The 27,726-nt window shown below is 40.0% G+C and overlaps 1 protein-coding gene across 20 annotated transcripts in view; it reads left to right on the forward strand.

Moving 5' to 3' along the window:
* The window catches only part of DLG2 (discs large MAGUK scaffold protein 2), a 1,040,391-nt gene that overhangs the window by 604,083 nt on the left and 408,582 nt on the right, over positions 1-27,726 (forward strand). For all 20 annotated transcript variants that reach the window (XM_056327218.1, XM_056327222.1, XM_056327223.1 and 17 more), the window contains one exon: positions 11,801-11,854. In XM_056327218.1, coding sequence (XP_056183193.1) covers positions 11,801-11,854 — 54 coding nt within the window. The remainder of the gene's footprint in view (positions 1-11,800; positions 11,855-27,726) is intronic.

Genomic DNA, 27,726 nt, shown 5'->3' on the forward strand with positions numbered 1-27,726 from the left:
ATTGAAAAATATTCCCACGTTAAAAATAGCAAATATTTGTTGAAAAACAGGCAAATATAATCTCCTGGTATGAAGTGTTTCTCAGCATCAGTCATAACATCAAAGAATTTTTTTTTGACACTTCTTCCTTTTTAGTTCAAATTTTTAGGTCTGTATTATTAGTATTGATACACCTATTTGCATCCTTAATATAATTTTGTTAGGTTCACGAGTATGCTTTTCCCTTGATCACTTCCTGACAGGAATTGTCATAATTTTTTTTCCAGGCCTATAATTTTGATTTAATTAAAGTGTATTTTTAAGGTCCTATACAAGTTCTCTGAAAGACTATCATCCTCTAGTCATGTTGTTTGGGCTTCCCAAACTTAATAATGGCCCCAGGCACTTTCTTTACTTAAGCAATGACATATTGTAGAGCTACTTTTATGGCACTGTTCCTACTCATCTCAAGTTCAGCCCCTTTACATTGTTTCATTATTCTACAAACCTATGGTGCCACATTGCATTGATTTTGTGTTTTGAATTTTTTTGGTAAATGTTATTTCTAAGAATTTAAGAGGTTGACAGCAATAGCATCTTAATAGACTATATGTTAGGAGAAGAAGGTATAGCTTTCCTTCTCTGTGGAAAGGTCTTCTATGAACAGTAATCAGTTGCTACTTCATGTGTTTCTATTTTTACATGGTAACTTAACTCTCCTTGTGGCTGCAGTACTGTTACTACTTTCTCATTGTTGCTCCCACTACTCAAGTCAATATTTTCTTTCATAACCTTGTTCTTTTACTTTCTTTTGTTGTTACAGTCTCACCTCCAATACAGGTTTCGTATATTTATCTGAAAATAGGATGAATAAATAAAAGGTACTTGAAGAAATGTCTGTTCTACAGTGAAATTTCAGAACAGGTGTATTGCAGGCAAAGCAGACTTGACTTAGGGAATTTAACTTTATTGCCAGTTAACACAAACATTTTATTATTGAGTTTGGGTATTGAGAAACAAAGGTGACAAACAGTTAAATTAACACTTCAGGGAAAGTGGTTTTTGCCAGACTCAGCTCCACTCCAGACACCTCTCCTCCTCCTAGTTACCACTGCAGGTCACACTCCATCCCTCCAGTGAGGTGAGGGTGGCACAGGGGGTTGGGTTTGGGGTCAAGGCATGGTGGTTTATCTCTGCCCCTCCCTTTTCCTCACCCTTTTCCTCTTATTACTTGTTTCTTCTGCTCCAGCATGGGCCCTCCATGGGCTGCAGTCTCTTCAGGGGGTTACCTGCTCCCCCGCAGCAGGCCACAGCCCGCGCTTCCTCAGGGGCGCCATGCGCCACACCTGATTGGCTCAGGGGCACCGCCCACTCTGCTGATTGGCTCAGCCGTGCCCCGCCGTGGGTCTGGCATGAAGCCGGTAGCAACCGGCTGGGCCCAGCCCGGGGCAGCCCCGGCCGCGTGCCACAGAGGCCCCGCCGAGCCCCTTCCTCCCGAAGCCCTGCTGCTTGTGCCAGGCGGAAGGCGGGCAGGTATAATATGATCTTTGTGTTTCAGTAGGGCATATTCCTTGAGAGGCCCTTGAATGTGCCAGATTAAGGAATAACTAGATCCAAAGTCTAGATATCGGACTGTTTGATTTGTGGGGTTTTTTTCCCTCTGTGTAAATTTGTCAACTATGAGGGAAATCAGTCCTAAAACCAAAACGAAAATGGCATATATTTCCACCATCTGTCCTAAAAAAAAAGATTGCACCGTCCTAAAGGGACCATTCACTTTTTTTCAGTAACGACCTGATGGTATTACACAGATTCACGAGGAGAGTCCCTGCTAAGCTCGGCAGCCAGCCATGCTCCCGCCGGCTCCTACAGTCGGTAAGATCATGGGAAAAGAGGCAGCTCTGGCATGCGCTGTCCTGCAAGTCACCCACCGAGCAGCCAACCTCTCAGGCAGAAGGATGTCAGTGAGAAAACAGAGATGAAAAATGGTTGGCAAGTCCTATAGTAAAATACCAAATAGTTGTAATTTATGTAACAGGGTGTCTCCATGCCACATAAGGCAAAACCCTGTAACATGCCTGACTTACCCCAAACCCTGGCTAGCTTCACTTTACACACTGATGTTTCTTATCTTTTGATATAACGTACTATGAGTGCAGTGCTCCTGCAGTGATTTAGGGTTTGAAATGAACTGTCAGCGAGTGATATATTTGGAATTATTTTGTTAATTTTATTCATCACATAGTGATTCTGGGACATGAAGGGACACTCTGGGACATCAATTAAAACTTTTCCAAAGAACGTTAGGTTTGAAGTTTACTTCCATTGACATAAAAATCAAAACCCTCTTTGCTCCAGTACAGACCAATTTGACTTTGAGTTTATTGCAGATATTCAAAATCAAGTTTAATTCTTTAAGTTCTTCCTAGAGTTAAATATGCCTTGGTTAAGTGAAAGGATTCAGCAAAATAGCTTTGCTCCTACTCAGACTTAGCCAGAATCAGTGAGTTAAGCTGATGCATTCTATGGACCACAATAACTCCCAGCTCTTCTGGCAACTTCAGTGCTGAAACAGGACCAGTGGTGATTTTGCTGCTTCTGTTACGCCTCAGAACCTTCCTAAGACTCTATTAGACACTTTCTTCTGTATTTCTAATTCTCTTCTCTCTATGGAGAGTTTTAGCTGTAGCACCAGTCCACCCTCGGCAGCGATTCCATTATTTTGGGGCTGCTGTATACACTGCTCAATATAACTGATTAGTTCCTGAACACTGATGTTTCATTCTTTGGAATTTATGTTGTGATAAACCTCTTGAATAGATACTGAATTCTGTTAAAAGTAACTTCCCCATTTCACATTTAGTTTCACATTCACTTTCTTTTTTGTTGTCTTCATCTGAATTATAATTTTTAATCCGTTTATTTCTGTGGTTTTGCGGCTGGTTATAAAAATCTCCAAGCAGGAATAAATGATATACTCAACCTGCAGGTACTTCAGGCTTTAAAATGTGACAAATAAGAGACTGGATTAACTGTTTTGTGAACTCGGTATATCGTGATTTTCAAAGGAAAAAGTGAGTGATATACCCTTCAGTTTTGAAGAGGGAAGAGGGAAATAACAGGTGTGGTTTTTGCTTTGGTTTTGTCTTCCTCTCTCTGGAAGTTTTATCTTTGTGCACATCAAGGTTGAATCATGCATGGCAGCATGCAGCTGGGTCAAATAGGATGCCTAAAAACTGGGGACATGCTCTTTTCCTATGTCTATGTGCTTACAAGTGTATGTGCATGTTTGAATGCACGTAGGTGTCTGTTTATACATACATATGTACACATACACACTTGTCACTTAGTCTTGATAGTTTCTGTAGAAGTTTAAAATCCACTTGGAGAGAAAATATTTTTATGTACTCATTAATATATTTTCAGGTTAAAAGAACTTGATAGGTATTTGAGATTACTTTCCTGTTATTTTTTGTTGTGCAGCTTTTCTTGAGGTTTACACTGATTTATAAAAAATCTGCACCAATCCATGGTTAATGCTTAGGCAAACTGTAGAAAAGTTCAGTAGCTAACGCTTCAGAAAAAATGGAAATGCTCAAGTCAGTGAGACCATTTGCCATTGTTAACAACTCTGTGGATAGCATAAGCATCTTGTGTAAATTTTTTTTCCTGGATTTTTGATTTCTGGATATTTAGCTAATGCGCTTTAAAAATAACATACAAAAAAAAAACTGAAAGAAGAATATTAAATTGTTTAATTGTTTCTAAATTATTTTTGCTTACTATTGCTTTCACAAAGCTGCTGGCTAAATGCAGGCATGCTGTATAAATCCTGCCAAGAGAAAAGTAAAACTAATACTGTGTAGAAAAATGCTAGCTTAAATTTTGACTCCATTGAAGCAGATCAGTGTTTTACTGTTAACTTCAGTTATTGCAAAGACTTTAAACCATAAATTTTTAGATCTGATAGATGTAGTAGAATGTCATTAAGATGTTTAAAATGGAAGATGTAACCTGTTTCGGTAATTGCATAGTAGAAAGTAAGTTAGTCTAGCTCTTATGTTTTCAGTAGCATCACTCCATAACACTATTTTTGCAGTCTGTCTTTCCACTAATATTTATTGTAGTGGCAAGATTTTTCAAATATTTCATATTTTTATAAAATCATTTGAACAACATAAAATCCGGAAAAAAATGTACACATATCAGATGTCAGAGTTTTGAAGATAATACACTTATAAAAAGACCATATGGGATGTATTTCCATTTTTGTTCTTGATTCTAAAGTTTCCATATTGAGACTTAAGAACATAGAAACTGCCATTGCCTGGATTGGTTAAAGCTGTTATTTTCCTAAGAGATGTGCTTTGACACCGACTTTGGGGAAAGTTCTGAAGCACAGGGGAGATCAGATCAGAGATCAGAGCAGAGATCTATATAATAAATGAATGTTACTGCCCATTCACTTTCAAAAGGCCATGAACACGTGCTGAAGTGGTGTATCTAAAGCCAGGATTTAGCCCTAAATTTCTGTTCAAAGCTAGAGCACTAGTGTAAGACGTGTTGCAACAATTTCTTTTGTGAGTCAGCAGAGATGTGATAATGGGACCTCTGTGTGAGTCTTAGTATGGCATTTGGCATCCTAGAATGGGACAGATTAATCTACCCTGTCTAGCAATAGGAAAGTTGTCACCTCAAAATCTAATGGTTTATGACATTTAGTTGAATAATAACTTCACTGGAAATTCAGATGTACCATAATTATCCCTCATTCTCTACAGAGCTTTTCGCATTGACATTTCTGTGTCCTTCACTGGATCTGATATCAGGCAAAAATTACCATTATGTTAATCATTGCTAATTCAAAATGCTAATAGGCAGTCTCAGTACAGGTGAAACTTCAACAACGGTAAACAGGTGCTTTCTTGCCACTCCCTCTTGCAGGCTGTGGATCCACATAAACATGGTAGCTTTTACTTAGGTCTGAATCCTGTTTTGCTTAAAGAATGCCACAGCTAACACATTTTTAAATAGGAAGTTATTCCTGCAGATTAAATAAAAAACAATGCAAAGCCCCAAGCCCAAAACAAAGGCCACCTTCTTTGAAAGGTATGATTTATCCTTAAATTAAATCGCTTTATATGAGGTTGCATTATATACATAGGGAAAAGTCTCAAGGATTTCTTGAGGCATTTTTCTTCTTTTCTTGAAAGCTGCAGCCTGCAAGCAAAGCTGCTTTTGACTTCTGATTTATGTCTCTAAGTAGGGGTAGGATTGTTTGCTGAAAATTCATTCTTTAGATGTTCAAAGAGGCTCCCTATCTTTTATATTTTCTGTTTAATAACAAGCAGATGACTTTTTCTCCTTCGCAGTCTTACAGTTTGTAATTCAGTAGTAAACAGACGAAAGGTTCTGTGTGTTCTGTGATCTTGAGGCCTCATAGCATGTCAGAGAATTACTGTTTTGACATCTAAATTATTGTTTAATGTTTCCTGCCATTGTGTGTAAATGTAAATCTATTTCTTGCAGTTGTGAAAGGAACTTTTGAAAATATGAAATTAATTTAAACTAATTCAGTGTTATCTTCTGAAGACCTCAGTCTGACACGTTTTATCTGAGTGATGCAGTGTGCTCTATTCATGTACAAATACAGAGGCTGCTCCACTTCATATTATTAAGATCTAGAATACTAACATTTTGAAGTAAAATAAAACTGAAAAAAAAAAAAAAAAAAAAAAAAGGAAATAAAAATTCCAGAGGGTGTTTCAGAATTTAGGGCTGGCTACCTGCAAAGATGAGCCCTTAACTGTGATGTACAGTCCACAGAGTCAAATGTCTGCAAAAGATAGTAATAAGCCACTGGCAACTCAACTTTTTAAATGTTAATACATACACTGTTGTATTATTCTAGATTTTACCACCTTTATTTTGAGGTTACTTAAATGTGGTAATATAGATAATCATGGTGATTTCTTAACAGGAAAACAAGCATTTGACAGTTCTGAGTCAAATTAAAATCACAGCTAGTTGTAAATATAGGTAGATAGTTTAAAAATGATGACTTTTTATTTTTTTTAATGTTTTCTGGTTAAGAAGTAATGTGCTGTGCTTGTTATTTATAAAATGGTTACCATATACCTATGCAAGTAGTTTCATGGTCTGGTGTTGAATACAGCACTGCATAGTAGGAACGGTTAAAACAAGGAGTCACGAATGAAAAAGAATGAAATCAAGTATAATATGGATAATATATAAAACTGTGAATGCTGTAAGTCAAACCAGTCAATCTGGATAATGCTGGCACTCATGGGAGAGGGAAAGTTCATCTTGTCTGAGAGGTGTAAGTCATGTCATACACCTGCAGAGAATTTGGTAGCAAGGTAAATGTTCATGAACTAGAGGGTGTCCCTTTTTGTTCTCTTTCTACTGGCTTCCAGTGCTTCCACTACATCTTGCTTTTAAGTTGTGCTTTTGGTGGAAAAGCAACTAGATTTTCTGACTCACTGCAAGCAGAACAATCTTATATATATTTGTGGAAGCAAAGTCTGTTGTGCTCAAGTCCTTTAAGAAGAAGAAGAAAAAAATCTTCCTTTTTTTTTTTTTTTTTTCCCCCAAAGCTATTCAAGTTTTGTCCCAGCTTTGTCAATCTGTCACTGCAGCTGTCAGTGTGATGCCTTTTCTTCAAAGCACAGAGATGGCTCAGCTGAGAGCACTGCTTCTAGTCAAGGGCAGAAAAAAGTTCTGGACAGGGAGCAGTAGGTATAAAGCTGACAGCCCACTTGGTACATTGTCAGCATAACATAATACTGAATATATAGGTAAGGATAAGGGCAGAAAGGGAAGTGCATGAGGAATGGGGAAAACAGGATCATTCAAATTCAGTAAAATTCCCTCTTTTGCTGATTAGTTTGGATTTATTTTGCAGCTGCAGAATTGTGAATATGTTCACGAAGGCGTCTTCCCATCTTTAAAATCTGATTGCAAAGTCTGGGAGCCCTCTATACGCTACCTGACTTAAAAGAGGGCTGTCTCATTCATGAGCTAATTACCACTGGTTTGAATTCATCCTGCAAGTTAGGCAATTAGACATGTAAAATTCTAAAAGTCCCAACGTATGTATAGATTATTTAGTTCTTGGCCAACCATCATCCCTCTTAAAACTTTGAACAATTAAGCCAGTTTTGCTAGTTGTTTTATTGCTAAGAAAAGCTAGGTAAAGAGTAATTGAATGTCTTGTTTAAGACTGCAGAGCGGGTCAAAGGGCAGAGCTAGGAATAAAGTAATTATCTTTGTCTTTGAGAAATCCATTTCTTCTCATCTGGTCTCAGACTTAGATAGATAGTTTATATATGTGTAGGTGTATAAGTTGTGGCAGATAAGAGGCAGTGCTGTCTCAAAGACGGTAGAGCTTCGAGAGAGAATCTAGAAACCCTTTTGCGTGCTTTTGTTAATTTATTCACATAAAGCATCTTTTATGTGAATAAAGGAAGGATACTAAAGGAAGTATCCTTGGTGGGCTGATGAACTCCTATGATAGATTTATCAGTGTCCTCTATAAGAAGTGTGCAGATATCTGGGTACCTTTTCTAAGAATTTGGGGAATCAGTGCATGTGACGTGTTTTTACTCAGAATATAGAGACGTCATCCTAGAAGTAAAATCCTTCTGACTCCCTGTTGCTACTATCTTCCCTTGACCTATCCTTTGAGTAACTTCACTTTGATTACAAGGCTTTTTTGACGCTATTGTGTACTCCACGACTAGCAGTATATGTAGGGCTCTCTCCAGTGGTTGCAAACTCTCTTCTCTACTCTGCATGATTAAAGCCTCCTACTTCTATTTAAAGCACAAGTTACAAACAGGGCATAACTAATAAAATCATCTCCATTTCCTGCACTTAAACGCAGTATTTTAGCTCAGGAGTTATTACCATATATTAGAGAGACAGAAGCAAAATATTTGTATTAAATCAGCTTTCCTGGGGGGGCAGGGGGGGGAGAGGGAAGAAAACCCCAAATCACCACACAGACTTGCTGTCCCACACATGCACAGATAGGAACAGGAGGAACAGAAAAGGAAAATGCACTGATGATATTAGTTGTGAGTGAATGGTTATAGTCACTATAACCATCTGAAACTATTGCTCTGTGGATTTTCTCAAGCTCATCTGTCTGATTAGGATGAATACCTCAGTAGGAGAAAATTATGTTTGATAGTTAAGTTCAGCTCTTCCAGTCAGTAAAGAATACAGTAAACACTATGTTAAAATGAACCCTGAAAGGCGTTCTTCCTTGAAAGCCAGTTCTTTACAGGCTCTGTAGGAAGGCGAGGCAGGGAAGGATCCCACTATTCAGAGGAGCAGCTTAAATGCTCAGGCTTTTGCTGTGGAAAGGATGACAGGCCAAATGAGAACCTGGGGGTCAGGATTAGGTAGGAAGATAACAAATGGAAACATCCTGGTCGGTGCCTCCAGGAAGCCTTGTCAAGGCTTATGAAGGCAGAGGGAGGTGATTACAAAGAGACAGATCAATTTACGAAGGGTAAATTGTGCCTTGCCAACCTGACAGCTTTCCGTGATGAGATGACTAGCTCTGTGGATGAAGGGAAATCAGTAGGTGTCATTTGCCATGATTTTAGCAAGGCTTTCAGCACAAATTCTCAGGTTTGTAGCCGAATGAGAGAGAGAGAGAGAGGTGTTGGACTCGATGATCTTAAAGGTCTTTTCCAACCTGAACAGTTGTCTGATTCTATGATTTTGTTGCAAATGGATGGATGTACTAGAAGATGAGTGGGATGCTGTCTAGACCTCCAGACCCAAAGGGTAATGGTCAGCAATTCAGTAACTGATTCAGTGGTCAGCAAGTCCAGTAACTGATGACAAGGTACTTGTGGTGTTTCTACAGATACTGATGCTAATGCCGTTTAACATCTTCATTAATTACCAGAATGATTAGATAGAGTGCACTGTCAGCAAGGTTTTAGATAACACCAGACTGGGCAGTGCAGGGGATACAGCTGGACAGCCATTCAGAGGGAGTTGCCCCTCAACAGGCAGGAGAAATGGGCTGAGAGGAACCTCATGAAATTCAGTGACAACAGGCAGGAGGAGTTCCTGCACCTGGACAGAATAAAAGATGCAGGAGTCCCAGCCAGGCACAGTCTGGGTAGGCAGCAGCTTTGTAGAGTGGAGAACAAATTGCACGTGAGCCAGCCATGTGCCCCTGCAGTGGTGAAGGCTAACAGCAAACTGGGCTGCACTAATAACAGCCCAGGCAGTGGCTTGAGGAACATCTAGTCATCACCTGTGAGACTGCATCAGGAGTACCATGTCCCATTCTAGGTTCCCCAATATGCCAGCATGTGTTGGGTGAGGGATACCTAAGACAGTGCACACCACAGTGACTGGGTCTGGTGCACAGGACATTCAAGAAAAGAGAGCTCAGTTTGTTCAGAAGAGGCTGTGGGAAGAATTTAATTGCAGAGGCTGTGGGAAGAATCTAATTGCTGTCTTCAACCATCTAAGGGATGGTCAGAGAGGAGACAAAGCCAAGCACAGATGCACAGAAGTACAAGGCGGCAGAAACAAGTTGCATTAAGGGTAACTCTGATTCCGTGTAAGAGAAAACTTTTCTCAGTCAGGGCGGTATAGCACTGAAACAGGGATCCAGCAAGGCAGCGACAGTACTGAAAGCAACTGCAGCTGATAGTGTGAAGGACGTGCAGGTTCTGCTTGTGCTCGTAAGAGGAAGTAAAAGGGGTAACTGAGTGTTTGAAAGAAATTCCAAATCCCCTGAATATTATTTTTTATAGTGTTCCCACAATCACTAGTTTCTGATCGAGAATCTCTTTAGTTTTACTTCAGGTAAATCTGGTTCAGATATAAGGCTTTGTTCCTCAATGGGATAGAAGCAATTGGTGATAGTATGAGAATGCTTTGGAAAGTGACTTCTGAAAAATGTTTGTTATTTTATTAAATAACTGTTTTCTAAAGCAGTGGAAAGATGCTTTCATTCTGAAGATTGCAAACTTTGCTCATATTTGGTACTAGACCTTCTCACCGTATGTAAAAATAAACAGAAGATAAAATCAGTGCTGTAAAAATAAATTATTTTTTTCTTCCTGTAGCAAAGGTAGCAGTCTTTAAATGTATGAGGTGAAATATTCATTCAAGTAAAGGCTATGATTCTAAAAAGGAAATCCTTTGGTTAAACTTCAGTGAAAATAGTTAATAATTCCATATGGCTAAAGCTAAAAATATGACAATCACACAGCGTTCAGCTTTTGTCTCTCACTCCAAAGTGTCCAGTTATGGGGCACAATGAGAATAAATGGGTATGGGTGTATACCTTTTCAGACACTAAGTATTTTAATATCAAAACTCTGATAACTGATTACTGTGATAGCTGATACATGCCAAGAAATGTATGCATTTCATTTTTAGATTTTATTCACGGGTTACATGGTTGTATAGAAACAGCGGCATTAATCATCAGTAGCTGTTATACAGTAATGTATGATTTGTTTGAACACAGAATTATCTTTCAATAACAGCTGAAAAACTGGAAAGAAACTCTGATATTCTCAAAGTATTTGAAATGTTGCACTAATGTTACATTCTTAATTTGGGTTATGTTACTTAGGTTTTGAAATCTTGCAGTGAATACTTGACAATGGAAATACAATCAGTGTTTTCAGTAGTGTTGTAATCGTGCCTACCATGCACAAAGAGACCTGCAGTCTATACAAGTTTAAACTACAGACAGTCGTTTGTTAGCTAATATACAATGTAGATAAATAGAACTAATGAGCTACTGTGCTAAGCATTACTGTGTTCATCAGCCCGATAAAAAGCCTGAAGAGTGTTTGCTGACCAAGCAGGCATTAGCCAGGCAGAGAAGCGGTGGCTTCCATCACTTTCTCTACTACTCTAACTACGTGTTGATCCCTCTTCTCCTGAGTCCTTGAGCTGTTAACAATCCCTTCGTAGCAGTCCTGCCCTCTGACATTTTACTTATGGTGCATGGCTCTACTCTGCTCTACACTTTCTCGCAGCTCTGTAGTTTTCTCCAGAGCCTGAGCCAAGATTATGCACCTGGGTCAAACCAGGGCTCAGCCTTGGGTCACCGCCACTAAACCCCAGTGTGGGAAGAAGAGGAGGTTAGTGCATTTCAGGTGGCTGGAAACGAGCCTGAATATGGGCTTCATCCATAAGTTAAAGATCAGGTTGGGCAGCTTTACAAATTCACAAATCTTTTTAAAGTGGGTCTATATTTTAAACTGACTATCAGCTGAGTGCATATGAACCATGCAGAATATACAGCTTTCATATAAATATCATCGTATATATGCATATACACATACTAAATTAACTATATAGTACAGATAAGTAGTGTAAACATAAATGTTGAGGTTTATCCTCTGTAAAGATCAGTTGGTCATCTTGGTTTTGCTGGAACACAAGCGCACTTGTAAGGGAAGCTGAAGCCCTCACCCCCAAGGTCCCCTAACTTTAAGTTGAATGCATCATGTTTCTTATAGTTCTACTCAAAATTGAATGATGTATTTTTATGTATTCAGGATGTGATCCAAACCCTAATGAAATTGAAAAGAAAGACCACAGTGAGCTGTGGTTTGGAGGCTAAGAATCTATTTCCTCCATCCTTAATTGATTGAACAATACCCAAAGTTATGTTCTGTTGTACAATGTGAATTCAAAGGGAAAACAGGCTTTAGACTTTTAATTTAATGTAACATTATGGGTATTTCAATATTAATTAAATTCATATTTTAAAATTTCCTTTCTGTATTTTTCCCCCTTTCAGGCAAGCCCTGCCCCTATAATTGTCAACACAGACACCTTGGACACAATCCCTTATGTAAGTATTTATTTTTTTATTAATATATAGAGTTTGTTTACTTCCCCACAGGAATTCTATTCAGTATTGCATAGAAGTTATAAATAAATCTTTTCATTAATCATGTCTTCTACAGTTACACGGGTAATTCTTTTCTAGAAGAAGAAATCAGGAATGATAATTGCAGTTGAATGAATTAGAACATATTATATACACATAATTTGTAGTTTAGAATTCAACACATAAACTGTAAGTTACTAAAACTAGCCTTTCTTTGGGGGGGGGGGGAGGGGGGGGGGGAAGTGCTTTCATTAAGCCTTTTCTCCTTGCCGGTAATGTAAAATATGAATATTTCGTTTTAAATCAGCATGGGCCCTCCTAGCTTGTTAAAGAAGATACCTGGATGCACATTGTAATATTAAAATGGTGCAAACAGCTCTTCATTTCCCTGTCTCTGTTCCTTTTGTAGATGAAAGCTGTTCTTAATAAATAAGAGAACAAACTAGATGACTTCATGCTTTCTTATTAATGTCTTTTAATTTCTGTGACTTCTAGAAAACAATTTTACCTTAACTATAAATGCATGTTTTTATTAAAGTTTTAAAAACCTGCTTTTCTGCAAGCATTTGATATCATTGTAATTTTAGACTGTAAAAGCAACTACAGTTGACAATAAAGGACACAAAAACAGACCAAGTTAATACATAATATAGAGAGTAACCAGCTTAAATGATTGGAGGACAGAAAAGTAAGTAGTGTGAAGCTAGCCAGCCAGTATCTAATCTTTCTCCTTTTTCTCCTTGCATTGTCTGAGTTATCTTTTTTAAACTCCTAATTAATGTCTCTCATCTGTCGTGTTTTGTCCACATCTGTTTCTTATGACACCAATGCATAAGCCTAATTATTTATCCACCTACACCAATCATATTGCTGCGTTCTGTCTTTTAGAAGAGTATTGATGAGGAAGTTTAATAGGCGTTATCCTGGCCAGCTTGTTTGTTTCTGACAATTCATAAACCTTAGAAATTAATGTGCAGAACACATGTAAAGATCACAGCCAAGAGCAGTTTAGAAGAATGACACTGCTGTAAAGCCGAAGAGAATTAAATCCTTTGTTGGGAATTTCAACTATTGAGAAGGGTGGAAAAGTTAAATAAAATTTCTCTGTTCATTTGCATTCAGCTTTCTTAAAAGACTTCCCATCGTCTCTATGTCTCTGTTTTCCTTCCTAACATCAGAACCATCTGCTATGGTCTCACTTTCAATAGGTATGGCTTTTCTTCTATTTTAATGAGACATTTTACACGTTGTGTTCTCTAGACCTACCAAGAGAGACATTGCAAGCCCCAGTTCTCATTTTCAGCACTGGACCTGTGCCCAGGGTACTCTGCAGCTATGGTGTTAGAATTCCTACATACAGATGCAATTACACTAGTGACAACATGTTCAATCAATATGATTCATTCCCATAGCACAATCTATCAATACTTACACACTTTTATACCACTTTTATACTAGTGTTCCTTTCTTTTAAAAATAAAACCAAAAAAAAAAAAAAAAAAAAAAAAAAGGACAAATTACCAAACACATTCAAAAGAAATACTGTCAGTAGACTGAAAAGTGCCTGTGGGCTGTTTCAAGTCTCCAATGCGTGATGTGAACTAGATTAATAAACAGAAGGTGCTTGTTGTAAAAATAGACAATTCTAAATTAGTCACCTTGCTCTTACCCAGTGCACAGGAAGAGTTAGGTCCCTTAGATGTGGGACACAGCAGCACTACCAAAGAGGGACTCATTTAGACTAGCCATTAAGAAATGTTGATGTGAAGCATATCTTCTGAGCCCAGGCTACCATAGTGCCCCACAGGATACGGTGGGTTTGCTTTACAAATAGGCATTTCTTTCTGATCAGGATTTGTATGTTTGAACTTTCCCCAAAATGAGACTGACAACGAAACATGGACAAATGACTTCTTCCTCCAGCCTACTATTTGAGAGAGTGGGCTGGGAGACTTTCTTTCTTGCTCCCAGGACTAGCTCAGTCTGCTTTGGTTTGGTTTCACTTCATGGTGTTTCCTCTGCTAGGAAGGTGCTGTAGTCACTGAGCCAGATATGTGTTTGCTTGTGTATGCATCCTCTTCGAGCCCAGTGAACCTTTCAAAGGTTTGCGGACAGCATGTGCTGCGTTGACTCTGGCCTATAGCCAAATGCTCTTCTCACTCCCCTCTCCTGTGGGTCAGGGAGCAAACAGAAGGCAGGCAAGAGAGGTTGTATATTGAGATGATAGTTAAATAGGGAAAGCAAAAGCTGCATGTGCAGGCAAAGCAAAGTAAGGAATTCACTTACTATTTCCCATCAGCAAGCAGATATTTAGCCATTTCCTGGAAATCAAGGCTTCATCACGTGTAGCAGTTAACTGGGGAGATAAATGTCATAACCATTAACATCCCTCCTTCCACCTCCTTTCCCTGAGCTTTTACGGCTGAGCATGATGTCATACAGTGCGTAATATCCCTTTGGGGATCCCAGTTGGGGTCAGCTCTGCTGGCTAAGTCTCCTCCCAACCCTTTACCCACCTCCAGCCAACTTGCAGTTGGGGGAGGAAGGGCAAAATGGGAAAGAGAGAAGCCTTGATGCTGTGCAAGCTCTGTTCAGCAACAGCCAAAACACTGGCATGTTACCGACGTGGTTTCAGCCACAAATCGAAGCCAAGCATCATATGGGCTACCATGAAAAAAGTTTACTCTATCCCAGCCAGACCCAGTACAGCCTACAGTGTGGGGTAGATAGATATATATATATATAAATATATATTATTTATATATACATAACACAGCGTATAACATCATGAGGTGTTGGTGGGGCTTTGCCTTTCTCTTAGATGTTTGGAAAGGCAGAGGAAAATCTTACCAAACTGGGTGAGCTAAGTGTATGATAATGCAGCTATCATCATATCCTTTATTTCACAGGAAATATAATTTAGCCGATAAGCCTTGAGATATTTTTTTCCAGACAGGTCAGTTCAGAGAGATGACGGAAAACTACATTTAATTATTATTTTGGAAATTGAACATGAGTCAAGCACCTGCCTTTTCAGCACTGTCAGGACTTCCAGGCAGGCCCAGAGGAAGACTGAAAATGCCTAGGCACATCTCTGGTGAATGTTTAAGTATCTTTAGAGTTAGCCAACTAGTTGTTAAAGCTTTTGAAAGGTATCATTCCTTTTTTAGTTACCACTAAAAAAAACCACAAACAAACACCTTCTAACACTACAGGGACAAATTATTTTATGGATCAGAGAACACAAGTTAAATTGTGTTTTCTGTCCAAAGCTAAAAGCAGCCATAATGTAAGTGGGCATAGAGCAGCCTATCCTCCTGTCTAAAACACCCAGAAGTGCTGATCTTCAGGGCCAGAGTCATCTTAGATTCCTGCTATTCAGCTCCTGTTGTCAAGCCTCAAAGCACAGTTGGAATCCAGGAAGCCTCCTATTGAAAGAACAGGCAGAAATGTTTAGATCTTACCAACCGGACCAGTTTCCTACAATACCATTCTTTTCCTCATACCCTGTTTTTCCCTAGTCTTAGATGCTTGTCTTTTCATTCTTCCATTTGAATGTGCATTCCACAAAAAACATTTCTAAATTAACTTGTTGGCAAGTGGGTATGTATGCAAGTGATACAGCTCACAAAAAATTTTTTACATAGTAGTTTTTGATTTTTGGCTGTTGAGGTTTTTTAAGATGCTTTTCATGGCAACTGGTTAATGCTGTCCACTCATGTTTTTGCAAAAAAAAATAATACTGCTTTAAAAAAAAAATATTTTTTTCTTTTATGAAAATCTATTTTTTCTTAAATAACTGTAATTTTCATTGTATTTAGCACAACAAAGTAATCTATTTTATGCCATGTAGAAATTATTTTCAAATTTTAAACATCGGAATAAGCATGGATTTGCAAATTTTGGTGAACCAAAATGGTCTTACTTTTCTCTGATATTACTAGGCACAACTGATAACCTGATAAATCCCTACATAAGGTCAGGCCATTTTTGGTGTTGTTACATACCAGATGGATACTTCTCATTATTGCATTTAGCTGTTGTCTCAGCAGCACGAGAAATCTGTCTTACGGTTTTGTTTTACGCAATATACCTTTAATGCATTACCGTTTCCATAACAGCTCTGCTCATCCTCTCTGCCATCTTCCTCCAAAAATTCCTGCTTATTTTCAGAGGGAGGGCACCTCCCAGCAGCAATTATCATTCATAAAGCGTTTTCAAATGAAATGTTTCCACTGGTCCACTGGAGAGAAATTTCCTTTTTACAGTTGGTATACAACTGGTAAACTGCATGATTTGTCTCATTAACATTCTAATGATTTAAATTCATGTAATTAAACCTTTTGGTACTGTTGACACTCATCAATCCCTTCAACTCAATTGTTTGGGGGAAAAAAATAGTCCTGTGAGGGACTGTTTTTTATCAGTATTCTTTTCTTAAATGAGATAAAAGGCCTTATTCTATTGTACTTTTATGTTTTTCCTTATAATTTGGGCCTGCAGCGAATAACAGAAGAAACAGATAATTAGCTTTGTTTCTAGGTTCAGTGACTTGAAAACTTTGGCTTGCCAAGCTTTGGACGTGGGAATAAATTTGATAGGAAGATTCAATGGTACAAAACGAATTATTCTGTGGCATTTTAAGCACAATTAAACATTTGTGGGAGTTTGTTTGTTCTCTATTCTTTGGCTATAAATTGTAGATCTTTTTGTATAATGAGAAGCATTAATTTAATAACATATGAATCATAGTCTCTCTGTTGCAAGGAATAAACCTTATTTATTTCTTTTTTAGTTTCAAAAATGCAGTATAGTTAAGTTTATATAGCTATAAGGCCAGCTTTGCTGCATTACTTTTGGAAACTGATGGGAACCTTCCTATTTATTTTATGATGGAATTGCATTTTCCTTCCAGCTTAACTAAACGTTAATATAAGTTCACTCAGGTGCAGTGGTTGTTCCCTTCCTTACCTTCCCTCTTCACAGTAATAAGATCTAAGGAAGATGTACTTTATCCTCCTTTTGGTCCCAATGAATTCCTCATCTTTCTCCAGCCCTCCATTGTTTTTCTAATTATTATTATTTTTGTTATTATGATGGCAATTGGTTGTTAATGTTATTTTATTACTGATTTTCTTTGCTAATTTTACTGCCTGTGTTGAGTTCTGTGCAGATACACTCAAATAGTTTCCTGAAGAAGTGATTTTCTGACTGCTTGGTGTATGTTTTCACGAGCTGTAGTCAAATCTTTGGATGGTTTGACGCATGCCTGAGTGGGGCTGTGCAGATGGCCGTGCAGCTGTTTCGGTGCATCCCTGCTTAGGGACACCGGGAGCTCAGAGCCTTTCTGGAGCAGAAGCTGCTCTCTGTGTGACAGCTCCTGCGCAGGCCACCGTGGGGCCACGATGCTGCTTTGCCGGGCTGACCCGGCGGGGCCTGGCGCCGCCGCCGCCCTGCCCCTGCGCCCAGCCGGGCCGGGGCTGTCCCGGGGCCGCGGCCGGTGCCGCCCCCGCTGTCCCGGCCGCTGCTGCCCCGCCGGGGGAGGGTCCTCACCCCCTGCCCGGCCCCAGCGCGGGGCCCCCCGCGGGGCGCAGCCCCTCAGGCCCAGCCGGCTCCAGCCCCCCCGGGGGCACCGGCCCTGCCCGCAGCCCGGCCCCGGCCCGGGCTCCTCCCCGCGGGGCCACGGGCCCTGCCCGGAGCCGGCTCCAGCGCGGCCCCCGCGGGTCACAGCCCCCCGCGGGCACCCCCTGCCCCGGGCTGCGGGGGGGAGCTGCTCCCCCGCGGGCTCCGTGGGCTGAGGGGCACAGCCTGCCCCGCCGGGGGCTGCCCTGCCCTGCCCTGCCCGGCCCTTCCCCGCGGGCTGCCGGGGAGCCTCTGCTGCGGCGCCCGGAGCCCCCCCGGCCTCCTCCGGCCCGGCCCGGCCCGGCCCTGCCCCGGGGGGCTGCGGGGCTGCTGCTCGCCCCTCCCGGCCCCCCTCGCTGCCGCCGCTGTTCCCCCCCGCGGGGGTTTTTCCCCTTCTCAGCCCCTTCTCCCCGCGGCGCTGCCCCCGCGGCTGCGGGGCTCGGCCTCGGCCAGCGGCGGGCCCGGCCTGGAGCCGGGGGGCAGCGGCTCTGCCGGCCGGGGGGAGCTGCCCGCAGCGGCGCCCGCACTCGGCCCTGTGTGCCAGCACCCCGCTGCGCAAACCCGGTACAGATGCCGAAATGGGAAGCTTTGGTAACTTTTCAGCTTTTGCCTCCATCATCCCCATCAGGCAGTGCTTCTGGATTTAGTATTTTAGAAGGAGGTATCTAAAGGCTTAAACAAAGACTGCAAAGAAAAATAAATTCTTGCAATTCTGATGTTGCAGATGAAGTCATGGGCATTGCTTGAGAGAAGCAACGAGACAGTCAGTTAACAAAGGGCAATGGTTAATGCCACAGTGGCTTAACAAGATTCAGTGGCGAGGTACACTTGAATATTTACTGCACAGAGGAGAGGGTCGGCCAAAACTGTCAGGGAGACACTCCCGTTGGGTCATGAGGTTCAGAAAGAAACCCCTCGCATTCCAAACTCCTCCTCATGGGAGTTCAGGTGCAGCTGGATCCAGACTTACTCTCAGACTTGATTGATGTTTGATGCCTGAAGAATTATAGATGTGCAATCAATCCTTTAAATCACTTAGGTAAGATTTCATCATTTCAGCACGCTTATTCCCAATGCATTTATGGAGTACCTGACGCAATAAGGATTCTCTCAACCTCAAGGAATAAGCTTGGGAGGCATCCCTAGTCAAGAGGAGATCCTGATGTGCAGCCTGCCATGCAGGAGAGCTCAGCAGGCCCCGGGGTGTCCACTGTTTATGGAGCAAGATGATTGACTCATCATCCTATTTATATTCCAGCTACAGATGTTCGTTTCTTCCGAATTTGGCTTGAGGCAGACATTGACCATCACTGTAGTTAGGTGGGTGTGTTGCTCAGATTAGCCCTTGGCTGTTGTGGTGTTGTCAGTCTTCCCCAAATCCACTTTGAGGGGGATGCAGCCATCATGACCAGATGCATCCATTACGGCTGCCACTGGTGGTTATCTCTTGAGCAGGGTTACAGGAAATATAGGACAGTTTGGGGAAGGGGGAGCATGCCACCAGATCTGACTGAAAAGAATGAGGAAAACCTGCAAATTTCAGAAAGACAGTCAGTAATCTAAAGTTTTTTACTGGATAATACGAATGTAGGAGCAGCCTAGATGTAAATCAGCAAATTGGAGGAGGGACACGGCCTTACATATTTCTACAATCAATCAGAAGTTACTTGGCATTACATATTGAAAATTAAATGCAATATACAACTATGATTGATGAGCAAATTTTTAAGGCAGTGGCAATAGAGGAGTAAAAATAATTTATTGTCTAAAAGGGTAGGATCTGAATTTTCACAAAAGTAGGGGGCTGTTGGAGTTGGGAGCTTTTATTAATGAGCGTCTTAAAACATAGAAAAATTGACATATAAGTACATAGATCTGTTTTCCCATTGACTTCTCTTCAGAATAAATGTGTTACTTCTTAATTAGTTTGATCATAGTCTTGAAAGTTAGATTGCACACCTTATTATCTCAAATGACTCTTACATTTTTCAGATTGTTAAAACACCAGTTTTGTTTCTTTGTTGTTTAAACTCGTCTTTCAGTCTGTCAGTTAATATGAATTACAATGGAAAAAGCTAAATCTGGTAGAGCTGTGTGCTAGCTTTTGAAAGCCACATTGGTTTAGCTTCTCTGTTTTGGCCCTTGAATTGTATCACAGCAATGTTGTTTGCCCTGACAGTTGCTGCTGTGCTCTGCATGTCACTGTTTCTGCAGTGGGATAAGAGATTTTTCTTTTGCAATAGCAGTATTGGTTGATTTAAAGCATATTAATCATATTTATAAAATATTTTGAGATCATTAGTGAAAAAAGTGCTATGTAGCACAAAACTAATGAACTAGCGTACACCAACTCCCTTAAACATGCAAAAGGAGAAAAATTGTCATCTTGCCATCTGATGACAAATAGATTTTAGTATGATGGATAAGAGAAGAAGATGTTGCTGTCCAAAACTGAAAGCAAAAGTACAGAATGGATCTTACGAATATATATATTTTGCGCCTATTTCATATCATTGCTTTTCTACCTGAAAATCAATGTATTTTAAACCTTTTCTTTTAAAATATACTGTTTTAGAAAGAAGCATCTTTAAAAAAGGGGCCAGCATGATTTTGAGCTAAACATGTAATTTCTTTTTACTGGATTTCTCTTTTAAATTCTGGATGCAATTTGGAATATTTAATCCCCATCAAACACATAATTTTAACTAGGGGGGAAAGCAAATCTTTAAAAGAACTTCTAGATGGGGGGTGGGGGGTGTTCTTTTATTTTCCTTAGGAAGGAGCACTACTTTGCATATTTGAGTGCTACAAATAATATTACATAAAAAAAACAGAAGAAAAACCTTCATTGTATGTGGATGTAGGTAGAAATATCACCATCCTGTCAATCCAACAAGTAAAAGCATCCCTTGGTCACGTATCTAATTACTCCTTCATGCCTCTATTCTGCAGAATTATAATACTTTCCATTTTCAATTGCCTGTGAATAACCCTGGCCTTTAGATTCAATCAAGAAGTTCTTTCTATAGACATTTGATTGAAACATTGCCATTAGCAAACTGGGAGAGAGGAGCTTACTGAACTGTAAAGAGAGCACGTCATACACTTGTCTGTGCCCCTCTGCTTCAGGTAGACAGCACAGAAAATGTGTAATGCTTCATGCTTTTTGGATTTGAACTACTTAGAGTGCACGTACTGTAGCATTTTAGGCCAGACCACAGCTCTGCTTGAGAAGCAATTTCTCTGCATTCACTAGTCTTTACCTTACACACAAGATCTTTTGAAGCAGACTTTCAGACAAAAAAACTGAACTCAGGAACAGGCTTCTGGATACCCTCCACCCACTGTCAGGCAGTCGGTCCTTTGGGTGGCATTGAAATAACCCCCTGGAAGAGGTACTGTGCTTTGCTTTTGCAGTCTGTGCCTGTTGTGCCGCTCTTCGTATCTTTGTAACCTTTGCTGTTGGGAAGCCAGCAAGGCACTGCTCTATCAGTTATTTTTGTCACTCTAAGAAAAATCATACATACTTTTGTGGGTGTGTGTGTGTACATACCCCTTCTCTACATCTAGATGTATTTCATTTTGAATTTGTCCAAGATAATTTGTCCATAAGGTTAGTAAGTGCTGCAGAATGCAAAGCATGTCTGTTAGAGTTCTTTGAAGCACTTGGAGATTTGAGTCAGCCTAGAATTGCATTGCCTTAACTGACCAAAATAAAACGTAGTTTGAATTTATTATTGTCTTGCTTTCCCTGGCCTTGAATTATCTTTTGATTTTGTGTCATTTTTAATATACCAGACCACAGACCCACAGTTATCATTACTGGATTTTGTAGCAGTAAGCTAGAATCAGTAGGCTCTGTAGGTTTGCAAGGATCTAGTGGCTAACATAATCTCTTGAAAATACACTTTTATAACAAGTGCAATCTATGGTCTTAGCCCATTGTCTTCCTTAAATATTTCCGTTCGGTTTAGGTTTTATTCTTTTGCATAAAAGGTTTAATTGGGATACATAATTAAGAAGTTAATAAAGCTCTTCAAGTACACAAGACTATTTTTACACAGTGATAGCTTTATTCTGAATTTGTCATGAAGTCGCAGTTCTGAACTGAATTGGGAAACATAGTATAAAGAGTACAAGTGAATAATTACTTACCTATAGACCTAATTTCTTTGTGATTGGAGACAATGACACTTGAAGGTAGATTTCACAGTATTAGAAAGGTGTAGAACTTAACTGAAAGCTGTTCTCAAATGTGAAAGAAGAGTTAGCACATATGTCCTTATCTTAATAGTTGTAATTATACAAAAGAAAGAAATAGTTTACCCATGCCATAAGACTTCATCTTGGAGGACTTCAGACATTAGGCAAAATTTAAAGTGCTATTGACAGAGACAGGCATAATCCTTTGACCTTGGATAACCTAAGAAGACAAAAGAAAGTAACTGCTCAGTTTTGAAGAGAAAACTAATTTTGCTGAAAAGTGGAAAAGACAAATATTGGTTTCATTCCTTTTTGGAAATGGAGGGACCTCATTTCTATGATGCTTCATTCCTTTAAGATGAGATACACCTGAAATTTATTTTACAAGGACACTTTGTAATTTTAAGGATATCTTATTTTTTATGTCTATAATTGATTAATGTTTTGCATTGCAAACAACCTCTTAAGGTTCAGACAAGTACATAATGCATTACATATGGCAGTACATAATGCAACACTAGTAATAACATTGGATAGAAGATATTTCCTTCCTTATAATCTTTATGCATCACTTTTAACGTTATCCACTGCAGTTTTCATAGGAGGGTTTTTTCACAGTATTTACATTCTACTTAAAAATTTTAGAATAGCTGCAGTGTGCTTCTACTCTCTTCCTACAGCAATATAAATAAACCTGAATGAACACCATTTCACTTTAATAAAAATCCAAAATTAACCATTTAAATTATCTCTCATCTTCCACTGTTGTTAGCCAGTGATTAGCTGATCCATGCTTTAAAACTCATACCTTCAGCACAGTTTCAGGAAGTGTTCTGAAGCAATGTCCCTACAACTGCAAGTTGTGAGTGTTGACTGTTTTGGTATGTGGCTCATTTCTAATCCACATTTTTCATAGTAAAAATCCATGCTACTTTTAATTCAGTGATCTGGTGAATCAGCCTCAATGGTAAATTATATTTTTAATCAGTGTTTAGATGACCTAGCTTTCTGCATATAGTAGCAAACCCAAATATACCACACAAAAAATATCTGTTTTCCTAATCTCAAAAATCCCAGCTCTCATATTTTCTATAGAAGATAGACTTAGTTTGAGGATAATAGAAAGTAAAGATGCCTGCTTGAAGTAAATTTTCGCTTTGTGGAGATTGTTAATTAAAAAAAAAAAATTACAAGTGAAGAGCCTTTCTTTTTTTTTTACTATTACATTAACATATTCAATCAACTGTAAAGTAATTCTTGACTGTAAATTGTTCTGTGTAACGATGACAACGGTTTAAAACGTTGAATTCTTTTTAGTCATAAATTATTTGTGCTTAATATGTTAGCTAGGCAGAAAGCTTCAGTTTAGTGGATTTTGGCAAGTGTGATTGTTTCTTTACACAGCTTAATTGGGTGGTAGTGTGCTCATAACAGAATTAATCTTGTATAATGTCCAAATTCAGGACTTAGACTTTGCAAAGGTGAGCATATCACACTGGGTTTATCTTGAAACTATTAAGCTATAACAATTTTTCAAATAATGTGCAGCATACAGGGTTGATTAATCACTCTGCTTTCGCCATCTTTCTCTTTAGTAGAACTAAATTGCTGTTATCTTAATAGTGCTCCCTCTTACTCTATAAACTGTAAAAGTCTCCAGCTGTCCATATGACCTCTTGTTATTCCCCCAGAAGAGGACAAATGTAATTTGCATCTGGGGCTTTCAATCCTGTTTCATTTCTTTTTAAGATGCAGTGTGTATTAATTTGAAGTTTGTTTGTAAAATAAGTCAGAGAAGTGTTCATCTTTTGTTCTCCAGGCATATGATTTTCATGTAGAAGGATGCAAATATATTCTAGTTCATGGAACATTTTTTCATATATCTTGACATTGTTGAAAGATGTCCATATTTCTTTCAAAATAAGGAGCAATCTCCAGAAGACATTCTCATTACTTAAAGAGACTAATCTCATCAATAAGACAGGTTGGTCTTCAGTCAGGACTGGGCACCCCTGCTTCAATTACATGTCTCAGTGAACCCTATCTCTACATGCAGACCTATTGGAGGAAAGTAAATTATACTTGACTTTCTCCCAAATTCATGAATTCCACATCTTTTTGATTTCTGGCTGTACCTAAAACCTAGTTAATTTGTATTTTGTAGGCATTCCCCTGCTTTACTAAAGTTAAAACTTTAACATCATATATAGTTTGCCATTGTATACATGTTGATCACAATTTCTTTTTTCCTGGTCTCTTTCTAGCCATTGTTCTTTCTCTACCAATTCTTAGTGAAGAATGACTCAAAACAATTATGAGAATAGCTTTCCCTGTCACATTCTTAATCTTTCTGCTATGGTGAAAATAGAAGGTACACAGCAATGAACATGAGCCTGCAAAGTTACACATCTTTTTCTTAGTTTAGCCTTGCATTGTGTTGTAGTCTATGATAGCAAAAAATACTGTATTTGCAATATGTGTGCATGAATTATTGCAAGACGTTAGTGGGTTGCTGAATAACCTGACAAAGGTGAGGCTGCTGCAACTCAGGTGGCCAAAAAGGCCAACAGCATCCTGGCTTGTTTCAGAAGCAGTGTGGCCAGCAGGACCAGGGCAGTGACCATCCCCCTGTACAGGGCACTGGTGCAGCCACACCTCGAATCCTGTGCTCAATTTTGGGCCCCTCACTGCAAGAAAGATATTTAGGTGCTGAAGCGTGTCCAGAGAAGGGCAATGGAGCTGGGGACGAGTCTGGAGCACAAGTCTGATGGGGAGCAGCTGAGGCAACTGGGGGTGTTTAGTCTGCAGAGGAGGAGGCTGAGGGGGGACCTTATTGCTCTCTACAGCTGCCTGAGAGGTTGTAGCGAAGTGGAGGTCAGTCTCATCACCCAGGTAACATGTGACAGAACAAGAGGAAATGGCCTCAATTTGTGCCAGGGAAGGTTTAGATTGGATATTAGGAAAAAAATTCTTCACTGAAAGAGTGGTGAAGCATTGGAACAGGCTGCCCAGGGAGGCAGTGGACTCATCATCCCTGGAGGTGTTTAAAAGATGTGTAGATATGGTGCTTAGGGACATGGTTTAGTGGTGAAGTGGCAGTGCTGGGTTAACAGTTGGACATGATGATGTCAACGGTCTTTTCCAACCTAAATGATTCTGTGATTCTCTAACTCCATGCTACAGTGTCCAATCAGTAGCAAGGCTGAGCCTGTATTCCCAGGAAGCACACACACGAACAGGACATGTATATAACTATACACAGGGCTGAACAGAACAACACAGACACAGTCAGCACTCACACAAACAAAAGCACCACCAATGGCCTCATCACGTCCCCCTCCCCCATATCTATGTATATATACGTATGTATAGTGTGAAAACTGACAGTAGCTGGATTTAGACGCTTGGTCAACTCAGTAGAGCTGTCCCCAGATCCTTGCTGTCCCAGTGCTGGTGTCTGGGTGTGCAAGCCCTTGAGGCTGCAACCCTTCTCCAGCTGCTGGTCCAGAGTCCTTTGCATGCACCAGCACACACACATGGTGTGGATCCCTCCAGTAACTGAGCTTAGACACACAGTCCATCCAGCATCTGACCCTGGATCCTTGCTCTCCCCCCTGCAGAGTAACATGCACACATGCAAATAGGTGTCTCAATGAACCCCTGGATCCTAAAGTCTCTAGGGCAGTTGTCATGGACCTCTTGTCCCTCTAGTAGCCAGCTCCTCCAGTTGTCTCATTTCTAGTTACACACACACACCCTGAATTCTGATGGCTTCACCTAGTTGCCAGCTAGCCCGGCTTGATGTTTGCTGGCAATCAATCACCCACTGCCACATGCGCCCTCATGCTCTCTAGCTGGTGGTACCACAGACCCCCCTGAACATGTACATACGCTCACACAGAGAACAGAGTACCCCTCACCCAAGAAAAAAGGTAGAAACTGAGTTTAATAGAAGGCATGACAGATGATGCTCAGCAGGCAGAGGGCACAGACAGGAAGGTGCACTGACCAGCCCTGTTTAAGTGTGACTGGCCCTGTTTATCCCCTTACCCTACTCTGTTTTCCTATGCTTCTTCCTCTCTAATTCACCTTTACCCCTCCTTTTTCCACACCTTTTGTTCCTCCCCTAAAACTCTCAGGTCTTGTTACAATGTCAAGATGTTTGTTTCCTATATCCCACAGTGTCTCCCACCCCCAAGGCAGGGATATCATCCCCAGGCTGTAAGATGCTCTCCAGCTGACCCATGGTGCTGGGCGTCTCCCTGAGTCCATGGGGCTGAGGCTTCCCTGGGAGGGGACTGGTCTCTGATGGAATTATAGGGGTTCCTCCACCTGCCCCAAGGGTTTGGTGCTCATGTTTGTGTGTGTGTGTGTGTGCACCTCTGCTGGCTCTTGTGATGAGCATGGGAGCAGCCAGGCAGGGTGTTATTTGGGCTTCCCCACCTGCCACTGGCTCTCTGTGTTCCTTTCCAGGGGTACAGATGAGGTTTTATCACACACCCCGACACAACAGGCAGAAAAATCTTTATTCCTGAAAAATGAAGTCTGTGGAGCAGATATGTTAGAGCATGTGCAATTTCACAAAGCCCAGGAGTGCCTGTTTAGTGGCCTTGTGGATATTAGAAAATTTGATGTACAGGAGATATACTGTACACAAATCTATATATGATCATCACTGATAACTCTACTACATATTGGTGAGATAAGAACCAGAATATTTTTATAATCTCTGCTACCAAATGGTTTACGGTTTAGATGTGGAAATCATTTTATTATGTCAGGAAAACTATGGAGAACATACAGATACTTCATATAACTGGTAACTTACACTCTACTACTGAAGAGATGTGATGCAGTACTTGACATTTTGAAATGGTATTGCATAACATGTAAACATTTTCAAGGTTGAAACATTTTCTGTGTTGCAGTTGTTCATTTTAGCATCTTTAGAATATTTTTTAAATATTTTTTCTGCCATAGGTGTTTTCCAACACTGCTTCCTTAATCTGAGGGAGCTCATTGTGCAATACAAGCTTTTTGTGCTTGTTTTAGAGGGCATTATGTGTCAGCATTTTTCTCAAGGTTTCTTTTGTCTTTTTCCGTACAGCTTCAGTAAAGCATCTGTGCTGTTGTATGCAGTAGTTAGACAACCTCAAAAGCATAACCTTTTTTTTTTTAGAATACTGAGGCAATGCATAGAAATTATTTCAAAAGTAACATTCAGGTTCAGCTTTCAAGATTTCATCTTTGTATCAGAAATGAAACTGAAGGTGGATGAAAGTGATTTTTCCCTCTCTCCTTAGATTTAAGTTGAAGAAATTTTTATGAAAAACTGAAATTTCTCTCAAATTGTTACAAAACAGGTTTTCCTACCAAGAAAGCTGAGAAACATTTGGAACAATTTGCTGAATTTTGGCTAGGCTTAGATTGTGACTGGCGTTGATCAGTTGTGCTATATTAGCTTCTTCTCAGGGCGTGCACTGTTAATCCTTGTGAACAACAGTTACAGCAGTTTTCTTTCCCTGAGCTTGTGAGGAGCAGAAAACCACTTCTGTCACAGCCATTCAGATTGTCTTTTTTTTTTTTTTTTTTCCTGCAGCAAAATTAATTGGGCATGAGGGAGCTGTTCTGCTATGCTTTTAGTTGCAGAGTGCAGAGGACTGTGGCTCCCTGCCCATACATACACTAGTCGTCCAAGATTTCAAGAGAAATAGTGAACCTTTCTGCTGCTATAAAAATACTTGTAAAGCAAGTGAATCATGCATAAAGAGCTTGTCCTCTGGAATGTGTGAATATTTGTTTATAAAAGTACATAGGCTTTATGCAAATATTCCTTATTACTCATTTTTATTGTTTGTGCAGGTATTTTCTTTACCTTTTCAGGTCTGCTCCCTCCTGCAGGCGTAAGTACATCCACAGATGAATAAATGCAACATCAGTTACAGTAATACAAGCCCAGTGACACCAATGGGATTGCACCAGTGTTACTGAGACTCCAGTTTAGCCTT

Source organism: Falco biarmicus, chromosome 2 (genome assembly GCF_023638135.1).
Source record: "Falco biarmicus isolate bFalBia1 chromosome 2, bFalBia1.pri, whole genome shotgun sequence".
NCBI lineage: Eukaryota > Metazoa > Chordata > Aves > Falconiformes > Falconidae > Falco > Falco biarmicus.